The 19,265-nt window shown below is 36.4% G+C and overlaps 2 protein-coding genes and 1 non-coding gene across 3 annotated transcripts; 2 read left to right on the top strand and 1 right to left on the bottom strand.

Annotated features, from left to right (window-relative positions):
- The first annotated feature begins 2,333 nt into the window (after nt 1-2,333).
- Nucleotides 2,334-2,441, top strand: LOC112761285 (small nucleolar RNA R71). Its single transcript, XR_003181686.1, has one exon. It is a non-coding gene; the product is annotated as a small nucleolar RNA R71 (small nucleolar RNA).
- Nucleotides 2,442-8,184: 5,743 nt separating this feature from the next.
- LOC112754926 (uncharacterized) lies at nt 8,185-13,695 on the top strand. The gene is made up of 2 exons (XM_029293755.2): nt 8,185-10,649; nt 13,031-13,695. Exon 1 carries the CDS (start codon nt 8,280-8,282, stop codon nt 10,311-10,313), a length of 2,034 nt encoding a protein of 677 aa, XP_029149588.1. The 5' UTR covers nt 8,185-8,279; the 3' UTR covers nt 10,314-10,649; nt 13,031-13,695.
- Nucleotides 13,696-14,265: 570 nt separating this feature from the next.
- Nucleotides 14,266-18,014, bottom strand: LOC112754927 (eukaryotic peptide chain release factor subunit 1-3). The gene is made up of 2 exons (XM_025802754.3): nt 17,671-18,014; nt 14,266-15,876 (listed from the first exon to the last, which is right to left on the bottom strand). The coding sequence occupies exon 2, from the start codon at nt 15,853-15,855 to the stop codon at nt 14,542-14,544; it is 1,314 nt and encodes a 437-aa protein (XP_025658539.1). The 5' UTR covers nt 15,856-15,876; nt 17,671-18,014; the 3' UTR covers nt 14,266-14,541.
- Nucleotides 18,015-19,265: the final 1,251 nt, after the last annotated feature.

Here is a 19,265-nt window from a genome sequence, read left to right as displayed (position 1 = left end):
GTGAAGGGTTAATAGGGAAGAGAGATGGAGGTGATAGGTGAAGGGTTTTGGAGAAGAATGTTTATTGGGAATAGAGGATGATTGAGAAGAGAGAAGAGAGTGAGTGGAGGTAGGTGGGGATCCTGTGGGGTCCACAGATCCTGAGATGATCCTGTGGGATCCACAGATCCTGAGGTGTTCAAGGATTTACAACCTTGCACCAAATTAGGCATGTAAAATGCCCTTGCACACAACTCTGGGCGTTCAGCGCTAGGTTGGTGCCCATTTTGGGCGTTCAACTCCCATTTGTTGCCCATTTCTGGCGTTGAACGCCAGAACCATGCTTGTTCTGGGCGTTCAGCGCCAGCTCTTCTCCAGGGTGCAATTCTGGCGTTCAGCGCCCAGATGCTGCCCATTTTGGGCATTCAGCGCCCAGATACTGCCCATTTTGGGCGTTCAGCGCCAGAACCATGCTCTGTTCTGGCGTTGAATGCTAGACAGGTGCTTCCTACAGGGTGTGATTTTTCTTCCGCTATTTTTGACTCTGTTTCTAAATTTTTCGTTTATTTTGTGACTCCACATGATCATGAACCTAAGAAAACATGAAAAACAAAAATAAAATTAGATAAATAAACATTGGGTTGCCTCCCAACAAGTGCTTCTTTAATGTCAATAGCTTGACAGTGGGCTCTCATGGAGCCTCACAGATGTGCAGAGCTTTGTTGAGACCTCCCAACACCGAACTTAGAGTTTGGTTGTGGCCTTCCAACACCAAACTTAGAGTTTGACTGTGGGGGCTTTGGTTGACTCTGCTTTGAGAGAAGCTTTTTCTGCTTCCTCTCCATGGATGCAGAGAGAGATCCTTGAGTTGTAAACACAAGGTTTTCCTTATTTAATTGAAGGATCAATTCTCCTCTGTCCACATCAATCACAGCTCTTGCTGTGGCTAGGAAAGGTCTTCCTAGGATGATGGATTCATCCTCTTCCTTTCCAGTATCCAGGACTATGAAATCAGCAGGGATGTAAAGGCCTTCAACCTTTACTAACACGTCCTCTACTTGTCCATAAGCCTGTTTTCTTGAATTATCTGCCATCTCTAATGAGATTTTAGCAGCTTGCACCCCATAGATTCCCAGTTTCTCTATTACAGAGAGAGGCATGAGGTTTATTCCTGAACCAAGGTCACACAGAGCCTTAAAGATCATGGTGCCTATGGTACAAGGTATTATGAACTTTCCAGGATCCTGTCTCTTCTGAGGCAATGTCAGTTGATCCAGATCACTTAGTTCATTGGTGAACAAGGGAGGTTCATCTTCCCAAGTTTCAATACCAAATAATTTGGCATTTAGCTTCATGATTGCACCAAGGAACTTGGCAGCTTGCTCTTCAGTAACATCCTCATTCTCTTCAGAAGAGGAATACTCATCAAAGCTCATGAATGGCATAAAGAGGTTCAATGGAATCTCTATGGTCTCTAGATGAGTCTCAGATTCCTTAGGTTCCTCAGAGGGAAGCTCCTTATTGATCACTGGATGTCCCAGGAGGTCTTCCTCTTTGGGATTCACGTCCTTCTCTTCTCTTGTGGGTTCGGCCATGGTAATTAATTCAATGGCCTTGCACTCTCCTTTTGGATTCTCTTCTGTATTGCTTGGGAGAGTACTAGGAGGGACTTCAGTGATCCTTTTACTCAGCTGGCCCACTTGTGCTTCCAAATTTCTAATGGAAGACCTTGTTTCATTCATGAAACTCACAGTGGCCTTAGATAGATCAGAGACTAAATTTGCTAAGCTAGATGGATTCTGCTCAGAATTCTCTGTCTGTTGCTGAGTGGATGATGGAAAAGGCTTGCTATTGCTAAACCTGTTTCTTCCACTATTATTAAAGCCTTGTTGAGGCTTTTGATCCTTCCATGAGAGATTTGGATAATTTTTCCATGATGGATTGTAGGTGTTTCCATATGGTTCACCCATGTATTTTAACTCTGCTATTGCAGGGTTCTCAGGATCATAAGCTTCTTCCTCAGAAGATGCCTCTTGAGTACTGTTGGATGCAGCTTGCATTCCATTCAGACTTTGAGAAATCATATTGACTTGCTGAGTCAATATTTTGTTCTGAGCCAATATGGCATTCAGAGTATCAATTTCAAGAACTCCCTTCTTCATAGGCGTCCCATTACTCACAGGTTTCCTTTCAGAAGTGTACATGAACTGGTTATTAGCAACCATGTCAATGAGTTCTTGAGCTTCTGCAAGCGTTTTCTTTAGGTGAATGGATCCACCTGCAAAAGTATCCAATGACATCTTTGATAGCTCAGATAAACCATCATAGAATATATCCAGGATGGTCCATTCTGAAAGCATGTCAGAAGGACACTTTTTGGTCAGCTGCTTGTATCTTTCCCAAGCTTCATAGAGGGATTCACCTTCTTTCTGTCTGAAGGTTTGAACATCAGCTCTAAGCTTGCTCAGCTTTTGAGGAGGAAAGAACTTGGCTAAGAAAGCCGTGACCAGCTTATCCCAAGAGTTCAGGCTGTCTTTGGGTTGAGAGTCCAACCATATTCTAGCGCTGTCTCTTACAGCAAAAGGGAAAAGCATGAGCCTGTAGACTTCAGGATCTACTCCATTAGTCTTAACAATATCACAGATCTACAAGAATTCAATTAAGAACTGAAAAGGATCTTCAGATGGAAGTCCATGAAACTTGCAGTTCTGCCGCATCAGAGAAACTAGCTGAGGTTTCAGCTCAAAATTGTTTGCTCCAATGGTAGGAATGGAGATGCTTCTTCCATGTAAATTAGAATTAGGTGCAGTAAAGTCACCAAGCATTCTCCTTGCATTATTGTTGTTGGGTTCGGCTGCCATCTCCTTTACTTGTTCGAAATTTTCAATAAGGTTGTCTCTGGATTGTTGTAATTTAGCTTCTCTTAGTTTTCTCTTCAGAGTCCTTTCAGGTTCTGGATCAGCTTCAACAAGAATGCCTTTTTCTTTGTCCCTGCTCATAAGAAAGAGAAGAGAGAAAGAAAAGAAGAGGAATCCTCTATGTCACAGTAAAGGGGTTCCTTATTGTTAGTAGAAGAAGAAAAGGAATAGGGGTGAAGAAGAATGAAGAATCCAAACACAAAGGTGATGATAGGAGCAGAGATGTGAGATGAAGAGAAGTGTTAGTAGATGAATAAATAAATAGAAGGGGATGAGAGGAGGAGAGAATTTTCGAAAATAATTTTTGAAAAAGAGTTAGTGATTTTCGAAAATAGTTTTTGAAAAAGGTTAGTAGTTTTTCGAAAATTCAAATAAAAAATAAAATAATTAGTCTAATTAAAAAGAAATTTTGAAAAAGAGGGAAGATTTTTTCGAAAATTAGAGAGAGAGAGTTAGTTAGGTAGTTTTGAAAAAGGTAAGTAACAAACAAAAAATTAGTTAGTTAGTTGAAACAAATTTTGAAAAGATAAGAAGTTAGGAAGTTAGAAAAGATATTTTGCAATCACTTTTTTGAAAAAGGTAAGATAAGAAGATATTTTTGAAAAGATACGATAGAAATTAGTTTTTGAAAAAGATTTGATTTTTTAAAATCTCAATTAATGACTTGATTCACAAGAAATCACAAGATATGATTCTAGAACTTAAAGTTTGAATTTTTCTTAACAAATAAGTAACAAACTTGAAATTTTTGAATCAAAACATTAATTGATGATATTATTTTCGAAAATATGATGTAAAATTAAGAAAAAGATTTTTGAAAAATATTTTTAAAATTTTCGAAAATAACTAAAAAAAAATTGAAAAAAAGATTTGATTTTTGAAAAAGATTTTGAAAAAGATAAGATTTTTTTAAATTGAAAATTTGATTTGACTCATAAAAACAACTAGATTTTAAAAATTTTTGAAAAAGTCAAATCTAATTTTCGAAATTTTAAGAGAGAAAAAGGGAGAGATATTTTTTTGATTTTTGAATTTTTATGATGAGAGAGAAAAACAAGAAAAATGGTGCAATGCATGAAAGTTATGGATCAAAACAATGAATGCATGCAAGAATGCTATGAATGTCAAGATGAACACCAAGAATACTTTGAAGATCATGATGAACATCAAGAACACATTTTTGAAAAATTTTTAATGCAAAGAAAACATGCAAGACACCAAACTTAGAATTCTTTAATGCTTAGGCATAAAGAATTCAGGAATGCATATGAAAAACAAGAAAAGATACAAAACATGCAAATGCAAAGATCCAACAAGAAGACTTACTAAGAACAACTTGAAAATTATGAAGAACACTATGAATGCATGAATTTTTTCGAAAGATGCAAGATGAACATGCAATTGACACCAAACTTATAACATGACTCAAGACTCAAACAAGAAACATGAAATATTTTTTATTTTTATGATTTTATGATTTTTTTTGTATTTTCTTTTAATTTTTTCGAAAATCATTTTGAAAAAGAAAAATAAGGATTCCAAAATTTTTAATATGAATTCCAGGAATCTTATGCTCTTTAGTCTAAAGTTCTAATCAAAGGGTCAGGCATGGCTTAATAGCCAGCCGAGCTTTAGTAAAAATATGAGTGTAATTCATTCAATTTTAAGCCAAAACCTCTGTCCAAAAGAATTTAGACATGGTTTTATAGCCAGCATGCTTCAACATGCTTCATGAAACTCTAGAATTCATTCTTAAAAATTCTAAAGAAAAATATATTTTTGGAAAATATTTTTATTTTAAAAAAGTTTTTTTTTTCAAAAACAAAGGAGAAATTTTTAAAAGATTTTTTTGAAAAGAAAATGAAAAGAAAGTTACCCAATCTGAGCAACAAGATGAACCGTCAGTTGTCCAAACTCGAACAATCCCCGGCAACAGCGCCAAAAACTTGGTATGCGAAATTGTTACTCAGGTTGTGAATTATTGTTCGAAATTGATTCCCTGGCGATAGCACCAAAAACGGATGCACAGAACCATGGTCTAAACATATCTTCACAACTTTGCATAACTGACCAGCAAGTGCACTGGGTCGTCCAAGTAATAAACCTTACGTGAGTAAGGGTTGATCCCACGGAGATTGTTGGTATGAAGCAAGCTATGGTCACCTTGTAAATCTCAGTCAGGCGGATATAAAATAGTTATGGAGTTTTCGAAAATAAAACAAGGATAGAAATACTTATGTAATTCACTGGTGAGAATTTCAGATAAGCGCATAGAGATGCTTTCGTTCCTCTGAACCTCTGCTTTCCTGCTGTCTTCATCCAATCAATCCTACTCCTTTCCATGGCTGGCTTTATGTAAGGATGTCACCGTTGTCAATGGCTACTTTTAATCCTCTCGGGAAAATGGTCCAAATGCTCTGTCACAGCACGGCTAATCGTCTGGAGGCATCACCCTTGTCGATGGTTGCATCCTATTCCTCTCTGTGAAAATGATCCGATGCGCTGTCACTGCATGGCTAATCATCTGGAGGTTCTCGATCATACTGGAATAGGATTTACTATCCTTTTGCGTCTGTCACTACGCCTAGCACTCGCGAGTTTGAAGTTCGTCACAGTCATTCAATCTCAGAGTCCTACTCGGAATACCACAGACAAGGTTTAGACTTTCCGGACTCTCATGAATGCCGCCATCAATCTAGCTTATACCACGAAGATTCGGATTAAGAGATCTAAGAGATACTCATTCAGTCGAAGGTAGAATGGAAGTGGTTGTCAGGCACGCGTTCATAGGGAATGATGATGATTGTCACGTTCATCACATTCAGGTTGAAGTGCGAATGAATATCTTAGAAGCAAAATAAGATGAATTGAATAGAAAAACAGTAGTACTTTGCATTAATCTTTGAGGAACAGTAGAGCTCCACACCTTAATCTATGGAGTGTAGAAACTCTACCGTTAGAAATACATAAGTGAAAGGTTTAGGCATGGCCGAGAGGCCAGCCCCTCTGATCTAAGAACCAGGCATCTAAAGATGTCTAATATAATAGTAAAAGGTCTTATTTATAATAAACTAGCTACTAGGGTTTACAGAAGTAAGTAATTGATGCATAAATCCACTTCCGGGGCCCACTTGGTGTGTGCTTGGGCTGAGCTTGAAGTCTACACGTGGAGAGGTCATTCTTGGAGTTGAACGCCAGCTTTTGTGCCAGTTTGGGCGTTGAACTCTACTTTGTAACTTGTTTCTGGCGCTGGACGCCAGAATTGGGCAGAGAGCTGGCGTTGAACGCCAGTTTGCATCGTCTAAACTTGGGCAAAGTATGAACTATTATATATTGTTGGAAAGCCCTGGATGTCTACTTTCTAACGCAATTGGAAGCGCGCCATTTTGAGTTCTGTTGCTCCAGAGAATCCAATTTGAGTGCAGGAAGGTCAGAATCCAACAGCATCAGCAGTCCTTCTTCAACCTCTGAATCTGGTTTTTGCTCGAGTCCCTCAATTTCAGCCAGAAAATACCTGAAATCACAGAAAACACACAAACTCATAGTAAAGTCCAGAAATGTGAATTTAACATAAAAACTAATAAAAACATCCCTAAAAGTAACTAGATTCTACTAAAAACATACTAAAAACAATGCCAAAAAGCGTATAAATTATCCGCTCATCAGTGCTACTGCTCTTTGGGTCATCAGGAACTCCACGCACCTCCCTGCCCTCCACGACAGCAAGCTCGGCACAGACATCATCACAACCGGCACCAGTAGATGTCTCTCGCGCTGCTTCCAAGTCCGCCGCCCCATCGCCGTCCACAATGGCAGCAACCCCTTCTTGATCTCGATGATCAGCCATGTTCCTCCCTTCACCGTCACTTGCAACAGCCACCAAGGGGCCCTTTTAATCCGTATAACGACGTACTCGCCGTCGCACCACACAGCAGCGTCGCTGGCTTGGGCAGCGCCAATCACTGCAACAGTCAGCGGCACTCTCCTACCCGTTCCCAGCGTTCCTGCACTCCTCTTGGGTGGATTGACTCGCTTCGCCCAATAGCCAAGGTTCTCTTTACCAAATGGGCCTATTATTGTTTGGCCTAACTCACACCTCTTTCCCATATTATTCTGAACTACTCTATTGGGTCTCATATGCTTCAAACCATCCCAAACTGATCTTGTATTCACCACCAAATCAGCCACTTCTTTTCTTTTACCCCATATTCCTAAGATACCGTCCTTTTAGAGATTGCTTCGTTACTGATTGAATGCCATATATTTCGCACTCACCATAACTGTCGGGTTCATCCTAGGATTAGCCGTTCCCATTTCAAAAAATTCTCATGCCACTCATCTAAATCCTCAACGACAATTACCTTTCTATCCTTGTCATGATCTACCTCTCATAGCCCCTGTGACATCATCATTGCTGCATCCCATCCCAACTCCATCAGTTCCCTCCAAGCTTCTATTTTTTTGCTTCCATGGTGTTCAAAGACAAGTCTACATTCCTCGTTACCTCATTGTCCCTTTCTTAACTTCTTTCCTTGTTTTTCTCAGAATATTTCCTGTTATCTACATCCTGCGTGGTATCAGCTCTCCTCCTATACTTAGCCTCATCCACAAAGATCTCTTTACTCCTCAAACGCATTCCATTCATCTCATTCACAATCATTAATGCCCCTCCTTTCTTAGTATACCTGATGAAAGCAAATGGATCCGACCGTACTTCTTCTTACATGACAAATAGATGTCATTTATCCTTCCTATCCACTTGAACATATGAAATAATTCATTCTTCGAAACATTGTCCGGTAAATTATCCACAAAAATTGAGAATGATTCACTCTTTATTCGGTCGATGATACGCTTTTCAGTGGATTTTTTCAATAGGTGGTATCTTAATTCTATCCCGTCTTGTGTTTCTCCACCCCTCACTCTCTCTTGTAAAAATATCTAGTACTTGTTTAAATAAACTCTATACAAAAATATTTTTTTAAAAACGTAAGAGAAGAATCATAAAAATATAAATATTAAATTATTTTTAATAAATAAATTTTATTAATTTATGTGTGTAAATTTTAAAAAATATAATATTAATTTATGTGTATAAACTTAAGTTATTAAAAAAAATTGTACAAATTTTAATAAATATAAATTATATATTTTTTTTATTTAAAATTTTTATAAATGCAAATATAAATAATTACTAACTAAATATTAATAAAAAATAATAATATTTGCTGGTAATATACAATTTTTCTAATATTAAAATGCAAACATGTTTAAAACTTTTGGACCCGATATTTGTTTTGCGGCTTCGGCCCAAAAAAATGTGTTGCAGTAGCACCTTGCCCTTTTTCTTTCGTAGCTTCTGCCTCCTTCTTGAGTTGTTGCATGCTGTATTTCGCTTCTCTAACCAGCTCCTATGCTTTCCTTACATTCTTATTCACAAACATGCTCTTTCCTCACACCATAACAACCACCTACCACCGTAACCGTAACTGTAACCGCTTCCCCAGGTTCTGCACCTTCCCCACCGTGTCTCTCTCCACCTTCCTCTTCCTGTCTATCCCTCACTATTATTCTTCTTCTTCTTCTCCTCGTTCATCCAATCTTGAACACGACGCTGCGGTTGCTTCTTTCAACCGCATGCTCCACGCGCGCCCTTCACCGCCGGTGTTCCATTTTAACAAGCTCTTGGCCGCTTTTGTGAAGATGAAGCGTTACCCCACTGCCATTTCTCTATGCACTGAAATGAGGTTGAAAGGTATCACTCCCTGTCTTGTTACTCTCACCATTTTGATAAATTGTTACTGCCATGTTGGTGAGGTCGCACTTGCTTTCTCTGTTTTCGGGAAGGTTATGAAATTTGGTTATGGCGTTGATATTGTGGTTTTGAATAGTTTGATTAAAGGGTTGTGTTTGGGTGGGGAGATTGTGAGAGCTTTGGAGTTTCATGATGAGCTTGTTGGGATGGGGTTTCGGTTGGATGGGTTCAGTTATGGGACTTTGATTGATGGGTTGTGCAAGGCTGGGCGTACCAGGGCGGCAGTTTGGATGCTGAGGAGGATAGAGGGGCGAGCAGTTAGGCCGAATGTTGTGATGTATAGCACCATTATTGATGGATTGTGTAAAGATGGGCTTGTGAATGAGGCGCGTGATTTGTATCTTGAAATGATTGTTAGGGGTGTTAGTCCTAATTTGTTCACTTACCGGCCTCTAGTTTGCAAATTGTGTGTTGTGGGGCAAGTGAATGAAGCAGTTTGGTGGCTTAAGGAAATGGTTCTGAAGGGCGTAGTCCCGGATGTTTATGTATGCACTATTTTGATTGATGCATTGTGTAAAAAAGGAATGTTAGTGGAAGCTCATTATATGTTTGATAAAATGATTGAATTGGGTCATGAACCTAGCATTGTTAGTTTCACTGCTTTGATACATGGTTATTGTTTGAATGATAGAGTAGATGAGGCAAGAGAACTATTTGACATGGTTTTTCGATGGGGTATTGCTCCTGATGTTTGGCTTTATAATATCCTGATAAGTGCATATTGTAAGCTTGAAAGATTAGATGAGGCTTTGAAGCTCTTCGATGAAATGTTTTGCAGGAAATTGTTTCCCAATCTTGTGACTTATAATTGTCTTATTGATTGTCTTTGCAAATCTGGGAGATTCTCATATGCTTGGAAGCTTGTTAATACAATGTGTGCTAATGACCTAAGCCCTGATATTGTCACTTATTGTATCTTCTTAGATGCTTTATGCAAAAACCAACATCTTGACAAGGCAGTTGCCTTATTTAGCAAACTGACTAAAAATGGGTTGGCCCCTGATGTTTGGAGTTATTCCATATTGATTAATAGTTATTGCAAAAAGCAAAGGATACACGAAGCTTTGGCGCTCTTGAGAGAAATGCATCTAAAGAATTTGGTTCCTCATACTGTAACTTATAGTTCTTTTATTGATGGTATGTGTAAATTGGGGAGGATCTCGAGTGCATTAAAGTTTCTTGATGAGATGCATGATATAGGTCCACCCCCTGATACAATAACTTACAGTGTCGTGTTAGATGCTTTATGCAAAACCCAAAATCTTGACCAGGCAATTTCATTATTTAACAAAATGGTTAAAAATGGTTTGGAACCTGATGTTTGTAGTTATACCATCTTGATTTCTGGATGTTGCAAGAGTGAAAGGATAGATGAAGCCATGCATCTCTTTGAAGAAATGCGTCTAAAAAATTTAGTTCCCGATTTTGTAACTTATATTTCCCTAGTGGATGGCTTGTGTAAAGTTGGTAGAATCTCAAATGCATGGCAGCTTGTTAATGTGATTCATGACAAAGATCTACGCTTACGTCTTATCACTTACCTAGATGTACTTTGCAAAAGGTGGCATCTTAACATGGACAGCAAGCGCCTTATTTCATAATGTTGTAGTGGCCAAAGGTATTTGTATTGATATGCGCACATGGCTATCGCAATTCATGGTGTGTCTATAGGTTGAATGCAAAATATCACACAGGATTCTCTGAGCATCCTTGCTTATAGTGGGGTATCCGATGCCAAAAGTATACCATTATGATCTATGAACTTTGCGAAGAGATGTCGAATAAAGCACCGTCCTTGCTTAAAAGGTGGAGACATGGATGCTTCTCAAATGTTTTAACCTTTGAGAGTTATTCTTACTGTTCTGAAAAACAGACCCACAACGATAGAGTAACTTGTTGAAGCCATTGCTGAAGGTCTTATGAGATGAAAAAACGAGGTCAGTTTCTTTAGTTTTTAATGTCAATTGTACCCTTTTTTTTATGTTGAATTTGTTTGAAACTCTGAATATTTAACACGCCGTATTTTGGGTTAGGGAAATTGGACCACAATGGCCTGGCTACTGTTGAAGTTTTGATGATTATATTTTGAGTTTTTGTTTCTGTCATCGGTTAACCTCGCTAGTCTTGAAATGACTTTGATACTCTTTTTTCCCATTATATTACTTTATACTCTTGGATTAGTGCTTCTGCTGTCTAACTTACACCCAAAATAACCGTACTTAATGATGCAATGAACATGGAGCATTGCCATAGTCGCACTGCATTCTTGTATTGTTGAACCAATACACTTTTTCTTTTCATGTAGGTTCTGCTTCGGAGGTTTTTGATGGCTACTTGCTATGAAGAAGTAATTGCAACACAAATATATCTTGACTCCATAGTAGTTTTAGGCTGCATTGTTCAAACCCCCCCCCCCCCTCCCAACCAAAAAAAAAAAAACACAACAATAATAAAACCTTATCTCACTAGGTGGGGTCAGTTATATATATTTGTATTAAAACTGATGCCCAGGAATACAAGCGGACAGAGAGGATATACTTGTATTAAAGGAGGACCCTTGGCGATGCGCTAAGAACATTAATTGTACAATTGGGATTTCTAGTCTTGAGGAATGAGAGCCTCGGTCTCATACAGTTCTGATGCAAAATGACTGTCATAGGGCCATAGGGGAAACTACTCTTAACTTCCCTATTTACATCATTCTCCCCTAATATTCCTTTCTAACTACTTTTCCCACCCAAACTCCTAGCCAGCGCTTTCTCTTTACCTAACTCAACTAATTCAGTTCGTGCCACATCCTTCCCTTTCTATTTCAAGTCTTCCCAAAACTGTTCCTAACTAGCCTCAAACATTCACCCCCTTCTAATAGCTTTTGGTAAAAGATTTAATCTTTAATCTTTCTGATATGGTCAGTTAATAAAATCTGAAGCCATCAAAAGAATAGTAACAGCGTAACTCTTTCTAATTCAAAACTCATTTTGAACTTACTTCCATATGATGGAAGCACTACTGAATTGTCAATTCAAATTCAAAATCAAAATATATATATATATATCAAGCTCTTCTACTGTACTATACTTGACTCCCTCTTCCTGTTTTCATTAATTTCTCTCGATCTTGTTTACCTAATGTTATTTGACCTCCAGCAAAGAGAAATCATGCATTTATTTCCAATCTGTTTATGTGCTGAGTCTTGACAACAAATCTCTATGTGGATAAGCATCCAAAGTATGATCCAAATGTTCTCATTCATTTTTGTTCCCCTTAATTTGTTTTTTTTTATCTATTTTTTTATCTGCCTTATTTATTATGCTGAATTTGAGTATATTTTTTATAACGAATTTGAATTTCATTAGTTATTGTCATGACATTATTTGAATTTATTCTGATATCAATTGTGATTTGACATTACCTTAGGTGAATATGACTTGCTCTTAGGGAACTTTATGCTAGAGCTGCAGTTTCAAGTGGCGCATCTACTGCTATGCTTTATGTATTCTCTTAGATTTGGATCTAACACAACTGGTTGTGTTTTCTTAAAATTGTTCTGTTTCTGTAGTTGATTGATTTTTCTTAATAATATCTATCAAGCTCGCAAGCTATAATAAAAAATATCTATAATAAATTGAGACAATTTCTTATGGAATCCTCTATTTGGTATCCTTTGTTAGTGTTGGTTGGAGAAATTGGACAATTCCTGTTGATGTGTTTTGTTGGTTGGGATATGTGGCATTGCACTGTTCATACCATTGTATTGTGTTAGTGAATATTTGGCTGGAGTATCACTCCCATGTATTCAATGATAGTATCTAGCGGTCGAACTTTGTGAAATAGAGTTAGTTGTTTGCTTCTTCTTGGGGCAACTACAACAGACATTCTCTCAGATATGCGAAGTGAATGGAACGCATTACTATTTTGATTATTTGTTTTACTCTTATCTTTAATATTGAGGATGTCTTATCCTCTATCCCTTGTGTAGTTTTATCCCCTTGATAACACCTTTTATAAGGGAAACAGAAAAGGACAAATTTTCTCATAGGGAATTGGAACTGGTGCTAGCTTGCTTATACAATTAGCCTTGTTTTGGAATTCACAAAGGTCCTTGAATTAAGAAGTGGGATTTCAGTACCTTGGAAAGGTCTATGTAGTTGGTGATGTTGTTCTAATTGTTTTGAGTTATGGCTGCTATTCTGACAGGAAATAATTCAGTCACCTTGGCTCCTTTTAGTTTGTTCATTTTTGTTTAAAAATATCTTCTTTTGTTTTTTTCCTTTCTGTCTTTTTGGTTATATGCTGACTGGATTCCTTTCATTTGTAGTATACAACTGCATTTGGTACGGAGAAAATGCAGATGTGATGATTGAGGAATGAGGATTTTGATCCGGAGGATGATGAGTAGGGATGATTGATAGTTCAGTTTTCTGCTAAACAAAATGAATGCTCTCTTTATTGATGTATTGTATACATAATCAGAATGCCCTGCTGAATGGGCAAAAGCTCTAAAATGGCATTGCAGGTGGGTTGTAAGATTGAGTTGAAGTTTGATAAATTACTCTGAGAAGGGTTCATTGCTAACTTCTTGGCATGGAATTGGGCATAAAACATTTTGACGCCAGAACTTCCCTGAGCTCAGTAATTGCACATTTGAGGTGGCATTGCGTTCTAAAACTAGACTTAAGAACCAAAGTTTAGTTTGATAAATGATGACTGTGGTTCATTGTTCACTACCACCAAAGCCATGTAAACGCTCTGTACTCCTGGGTTCATTTCTGGATACCAGAGCTCTGCCTCACATGGTGTAATAGAGCCATGGCGGAGCTCTGCATGCCTGGGTTTCGTAGTTCTATTTGGGTGTGAAGTGAAGCCTGTTTCTCTGAATTTTTCGGGGGTTAGAGTTTTGTTTGATTTTCAATTGTGAAAGAAGAAAGATTTGGATGTGATTTGAAAAGAAATTAGGGAGAAAAATGTGAAATTTTGGGTGAATGCAATCTTAAACAAGTGCATGCTTTTAGGGGAGGATAGCTCATTTCATTTAATTTTGGGATGTTTCTTGCGCGTGGGACAGATGAGTTAAATTTTTGTGGGTTCACTAAAATTGTTGGCTTTTTTCCTTTATGAAATTTTTAGTAATCTAACACGATTGTTTGAAATGTAAGTCTTTCAGCAAATGAATGGAAACATATAACATAGATGATAATTAATTGGAAACTTTCAACCAAAAACGTTCATTATAATAAACCCCAAACAAAAAATTATTGTACTAAATCATAATTAAAATAAATTTTGTTGGAAGCTAGATATAATAGGTAAGCACCAAAGCCATATTCGATCTTCAGTTCAACTAGTTTTTCTTTATAAAAAAAAACAACGAAAAAACAAAAGGTTTAATGAGTAACTGATTTTCACATGAAAACCAATCATCACATGCTACTCTACAAAAACGAGCAAAGGAGACAAACAAAATACATCAACCTAAACATACCATGAGTAGTAGCTCTCCACTTAATGTAAACATGAACTAAATATAACTAGACATTAAATCACTCAGTCTGATTTGAGCTGAATGCCTGTTTACCTTCTCTTAATCAAGAAATTCATCACAATCTGGTAGAGATGTCACAAGCATATACGATCCATTCACTAACAAAAAGTTTAGTAAGATATTAAATAGAAAAAAGAACAGTACATGTATGGTGAATCCAACACAAAAGGTCCAAGCATTAGAACCATAAAATCCATGAGATGTTTATGGAATTTTTGTCACAGTGACGACAGTGATTCAATAAATTATCCAAAAACCAGGGGAAAAGGCTTGACACTAGCTGACACTTAATCAGAATCCTCATACACTTCTCCATCATCGGATAACTCATCAAACGATCTGATGTCGAGCTGGTAGCGAAGGATGCCCCCGATTCCACCAAACCCCCTGCAAAATTGCGATCCTTCTTGTGACTTGTTGGTCACGAATTCAAGTGAGCATCCAAATCGTTTGTACTCGTTGGCGAACCACTCAAGCAAGGGCATTTTCTCCTGGACCTCCAACTCTGCAGAGGTGGCTGCATCTCGGAAGTTGCTTTGGTCGGTCTCTTGTTCCTTGCTCAAGTGCTTTATGATGATCTCACCATTAGTAGCATTTTTCAAGACATACCTATTAATGTCCAAATTTTCCCATACAATAAGTGTTTCAACTGCCCCCATCTCCAGAGCCTTCAATGTGTCATCAACCCCAAAGACGTATTTCCCGGTATCTTGACTGATCTCCTCAAAATATTTTCCTATCAAGCGTTTCTCTTGAATGAACTTCACATTTGACAAAATCTCCGCAGATAACTCAATGGCTTGATTAAAGCCATTTTCCCCACCATATGAAACATCAACCACGTTCAATATTTTTGCTTGCAGACGAGGATCAAACATATCAGACTGACTCAGCTCAGTCTTGAAGTCAGCTGAACCAGCGAGTATAAGTCCAGAAACATTAGGCTGACTAGTAGCAGGATTGATGAAGAACTGAGTGGCAAGTTCTGCAGTCTTCCTAACATAATTGTGCCTCTTTTCCATACGAAGACGGGCAAAACGCAAAGCTGACTGCCCTCCTCTACCGTGCTTCTTTGGCAGATCAACAGTAAATTTATGAAGCACCTCGCGAGTATTTCCACTTAAAGTCCCAAAAAGGGTTCCATTTCCATCCATAACAATAAAACCAAACTTGTCATCAGATTCTAAAAGTTCATTTAGAGCTTCAGTGTGAAACTTGTTATCACAGAGGTACAGTGATGCATTGATAGGCTTAAATGGTTCAAAATCAATTGTCACCTTCTTTTCCTTGCCATCTTCAGTGACAATGGTTCCGGTGTAAAGGACCAACCCATTTGGAGGAACTTTATTGTAAAGCTTTAACCTCTGTTGAGCAGAAGTAATGGCTCCCAACACCGACTGGCGGTTCACCCTACTTTTAATATTTGAAGCAGTTCCAAATTCATCTCCCAACATCTTAGTGACACGGGATATTTGATCACGTGGAGGCATGATTAGAGAAATCATGCTGGTACCATTGCCCCTTGCAGCTTCCAAAGCTTTAATCAATTTCTTGATCTTCCATATCTCAATGTTCTTGTCCGATTCTTGACCATCAGACATTGTTGGTGGTTAACAAGAATCCTAAAAATGCAACACAAATGAAAATGAAAGAATAACGTAGCAAATCCTTACCAATTAACCATTACACAATACCACTTTCAAAATTCAAAATCACAAATACTTCACTATATTTCCTTATGATTGATACAGTAACAAGAAAAATATAAAGCAATATTTTGTACATCTGTCACAAATGCAGTGCTTAGGAATGTAGAGAGAGTCCATCATCAGAAAATTGCTAAGTGCTTATTGACAAAGCAAAAAACCATGTTCAGTTCAGTACAAGCTATTAGTACATTAGCATTTGGAATTGTAGTTGCTCATTAAGAAAAATTAAAAAGAAAAAGGCAAAGAGAAAACACTTGTCAAAACACAAGAACCAACAAAAGTCAAGGGTACAGGTGCATTTAAAAACAATCAACACTTATTTCAAGCACTTAGGTTTTGCTGTGTGGTTAATTTCATAATTCATTTTCACAACTCATGCGAGGGTAACAGTATAATATGATACTACATTAAAGATGCATCAACCTAATTCGCATTCTTTTTTAATTCTTCAAAAGAAAAATAAAAAACTGCTTTAATGTGGCAACAACCACCACTATCAAGCCTGGACAACTAGGTGATGTCAGCTTCGTGAATTAGCTGATGCCGAAGTGACAAAATTGCTTTAATATGGCAACCGTTGCAGCAGAAGAGGAGAAAATAGTTGGCACTTCTGTGCAAAGCTGATGTTAAACAGAAAATATCTACATTGCGTTTTATTATTATAGTCACAAATCATCCCTCCTAAGAGCTTAACCTATTAGATAGTGGCGCGTCCACTCAACCACGCACCTTACGTCCAAAGCGTAGACAAAGCACAAGTTGACCTGACTTATACTAGATTGCTATGTATTCAAAAGACTTAAGACAACATAGAACTCTAGACCACATGGTTATAGAGTTCGTTGACAGTTCATGAACCATTCCACCCAAAAAGATTAAGTTCTAAGGTAAAAGGTACATAAAAGCCTTTATATCATGACCACACCACTATGGCAGAGCCAGAAACTTCATAGCCATATCAAAAAGAACCAGAAACAATAGTATGTACACAAGCATAACCCTTAAATAAACGATTAGAAAGTATACCGGTAAGCCCCAGAAGCTAATATGATTGAAGAATTGTTTTAAAAAAAAAACGGATAAAATTACAAAAAATACTGAACTCCGGAAGATAGGTATTGTAGTTGTACTAACAGATCAAATTATCGCAAGAAAAAAAAATGACAAGTATCACAGTTGCTGTTTCACTGTGTGTGTGTGTGTGTTTTTCTTTCTTATTTTAAGTTACGACAGGTTTTAAGATCCATGAAATCCTTAATCAATGAGCCTTTTTTTGGGCTCTTCCTTTTTCAATTTCCTACTTTAAGACACGATTTTTGGAAAATAAGAATATAACACTCAAATAAGAAAAAAGTAAAAAACACGTTGTAGTCAAAACACAGAAGATTCAAGTCAAACTGCTAAAAATTTACATCAATGAAATGAAAAAAAAAATCCCACAATAAGAACTATACCCAGAAACAAATCAACTCAAATAACACAAATACAAAAATAACAGAAAGTAACAGCAACTATAACTTGTAATTGGATCCAGTCTTGTTTTCACAAACTAATCGGATCTAATTTGGCAGAGAAAAGCATCAGCTATAAAAAATATTAATATAAAAAAAACCAAAAAAAAAGGAGAAAATAAACTCAGATCGAATCATAATAAGTCGATGAACGTAGAAAAGGGAGTGAATAATTGACTCCAACAAAAGTAGATACCTGTGTGATGAAATTAGGAGGAGTTCGATTAGGATTTTAAACGAGAGGCTCTGCGACTAGGGTTTTTGCTTCCCCCTTAGCTCTAGTGACGTGCTTCTTCGACTTCAAGGCTGCTGCTTAAATTTTTTTCATTCTTATTTGGATTTTCTGACAAATAGCTTGCAGGACCCACCCCACCATGTTCCTCCTTGTCCTCAAAATTAATTTTCTAATAATATTCCAATAGTTATTATTATTATTATTATTATTATTATTATTATTATTGTTGTAGTAACTTTATGGCACATTGATTTCGATTATGTAAACAGGGAGCGGACGCGCACGCGAATTTTTTCGTATCTAAAACTCAAATGCAAAATGAGAACTTTTTCTTTTTAATATTGTATTATTAGGGGTGAAATTTTCCATGATAAATTAAATTGTATATTAAATATTACTACGATGATATACAAAACCTAAGTAACATTTGTGTTTTTTTAATTAAAATAATATTTTTTTAATAAAACGTCAATGATATTTTATATTTTAATAATTAAAATAATATTTTTTATTACAAAATATTAGTAATATTTTATTCTTTTATAATTAAAAATTTTTTTATTACAAAACGTCAATAATGTTCTGTACTATTATCATAATTCTATAAAACATTAAAATGATCAAATATTTTTGTATTTCTCATTAAAATTCTCTATATATAAAAATTTTAGCCACAAAATGGTTAAGAAAATAATTTGTCACCCTAATTGATTAGAGTTTAGTTGACAATACTGTGGAATATGGCACATTTTATAATTTTTTTATATATCTTTTTAAATTATTTATATTTTTTAGGCTGATGTTTTTAGATATAGAAAAAAAATTAGCATCATACAATAAAATAAAATAGATGTATATAAAGTATTTACACTAATATAATATCAATAGAAAAAGCAACCTGCGATTTTTTTTTTTTATTATTATTATTTTGAATCCTACAAAATGGAGTTTCCGATTAGAAGTTTAACATTTTTTAAATATACAACTTGCAAAATATAAGTTGTGTTTTGCCCTTTTTTTTTTAATTACACAAAATATAAGTTGCGTTTTAAACTTTTTTTTTTTATTTTAAAACCTACAAAATACAGGTTGTGTTTTGATTTTTTTTGTAAGATTATAAATTGTAGGTTGCATTTTGCGTATTAAAAATATTTTAATCCAAAAGTCTTTGCCTATAAATATTATTGTCATTCAACTCTTCTTTCATATTTGTGGTTTTTTTGTGACAACTAGCGATGTCAAAAAAAAAATTGGTTGAAGTGAGGTTGAGGCTATTGAAGGTATTGTAAATTTACAAATGTGTATTATAACAGTGAGATCATATCAAATACATATAAGGGAGTAACTTTTGCATGTAAATGTCGGTTTTTTTTTTTTTTTTGTTATTCCATGTACCATGAGTTTTGTAGAGTTATAAAATAGTATTTGTGAAACAATCCCGCTACGTAACCAATAAGGATTCTACCAATTTCTGCCAACTCTTGTTTATGGTTGTGTTTAATAGAAGTGTCTTTGTGGATGTGTCTAATAGAAATGTCTTTTTAATGGCTGTGTCT

This window comes from Arachis hypogaea, chromosome 16 (genome assembly GCF_003086295.3).
Source record: "Arachis hypogaea cultivar Tifrunner chromosome 16, arahy.Tifrunner.gnm2.J5K5, whole genome shotgun sequence".
NCBI lineage: Eukaryota > Viridiplantae > Streptophyta > Magnoliopsida > Fabales > Fabaceae > Arachis > Arachis hypogaea.
Note: the sequence above shows the minus strand (reverse complement) of the source record. Positions and strands in the feature narration are given on the sequence as shown.

Coding starts and splice junctions, on each gene's coding strand:
- LOC112754926 (XM_029293755.2), top strand. CDS start 8,280: ATGCTGTATTTCGCTTCTCTAACCAGCTCCTATGCTTTCCTTACATTC.
- LOC112754927 (XM_025802754.3), bottom strand. CDS start 15,855: ATGTCTGATGGTCAAGAATCGGACAAGAACATTGAGATATGGAAGATC.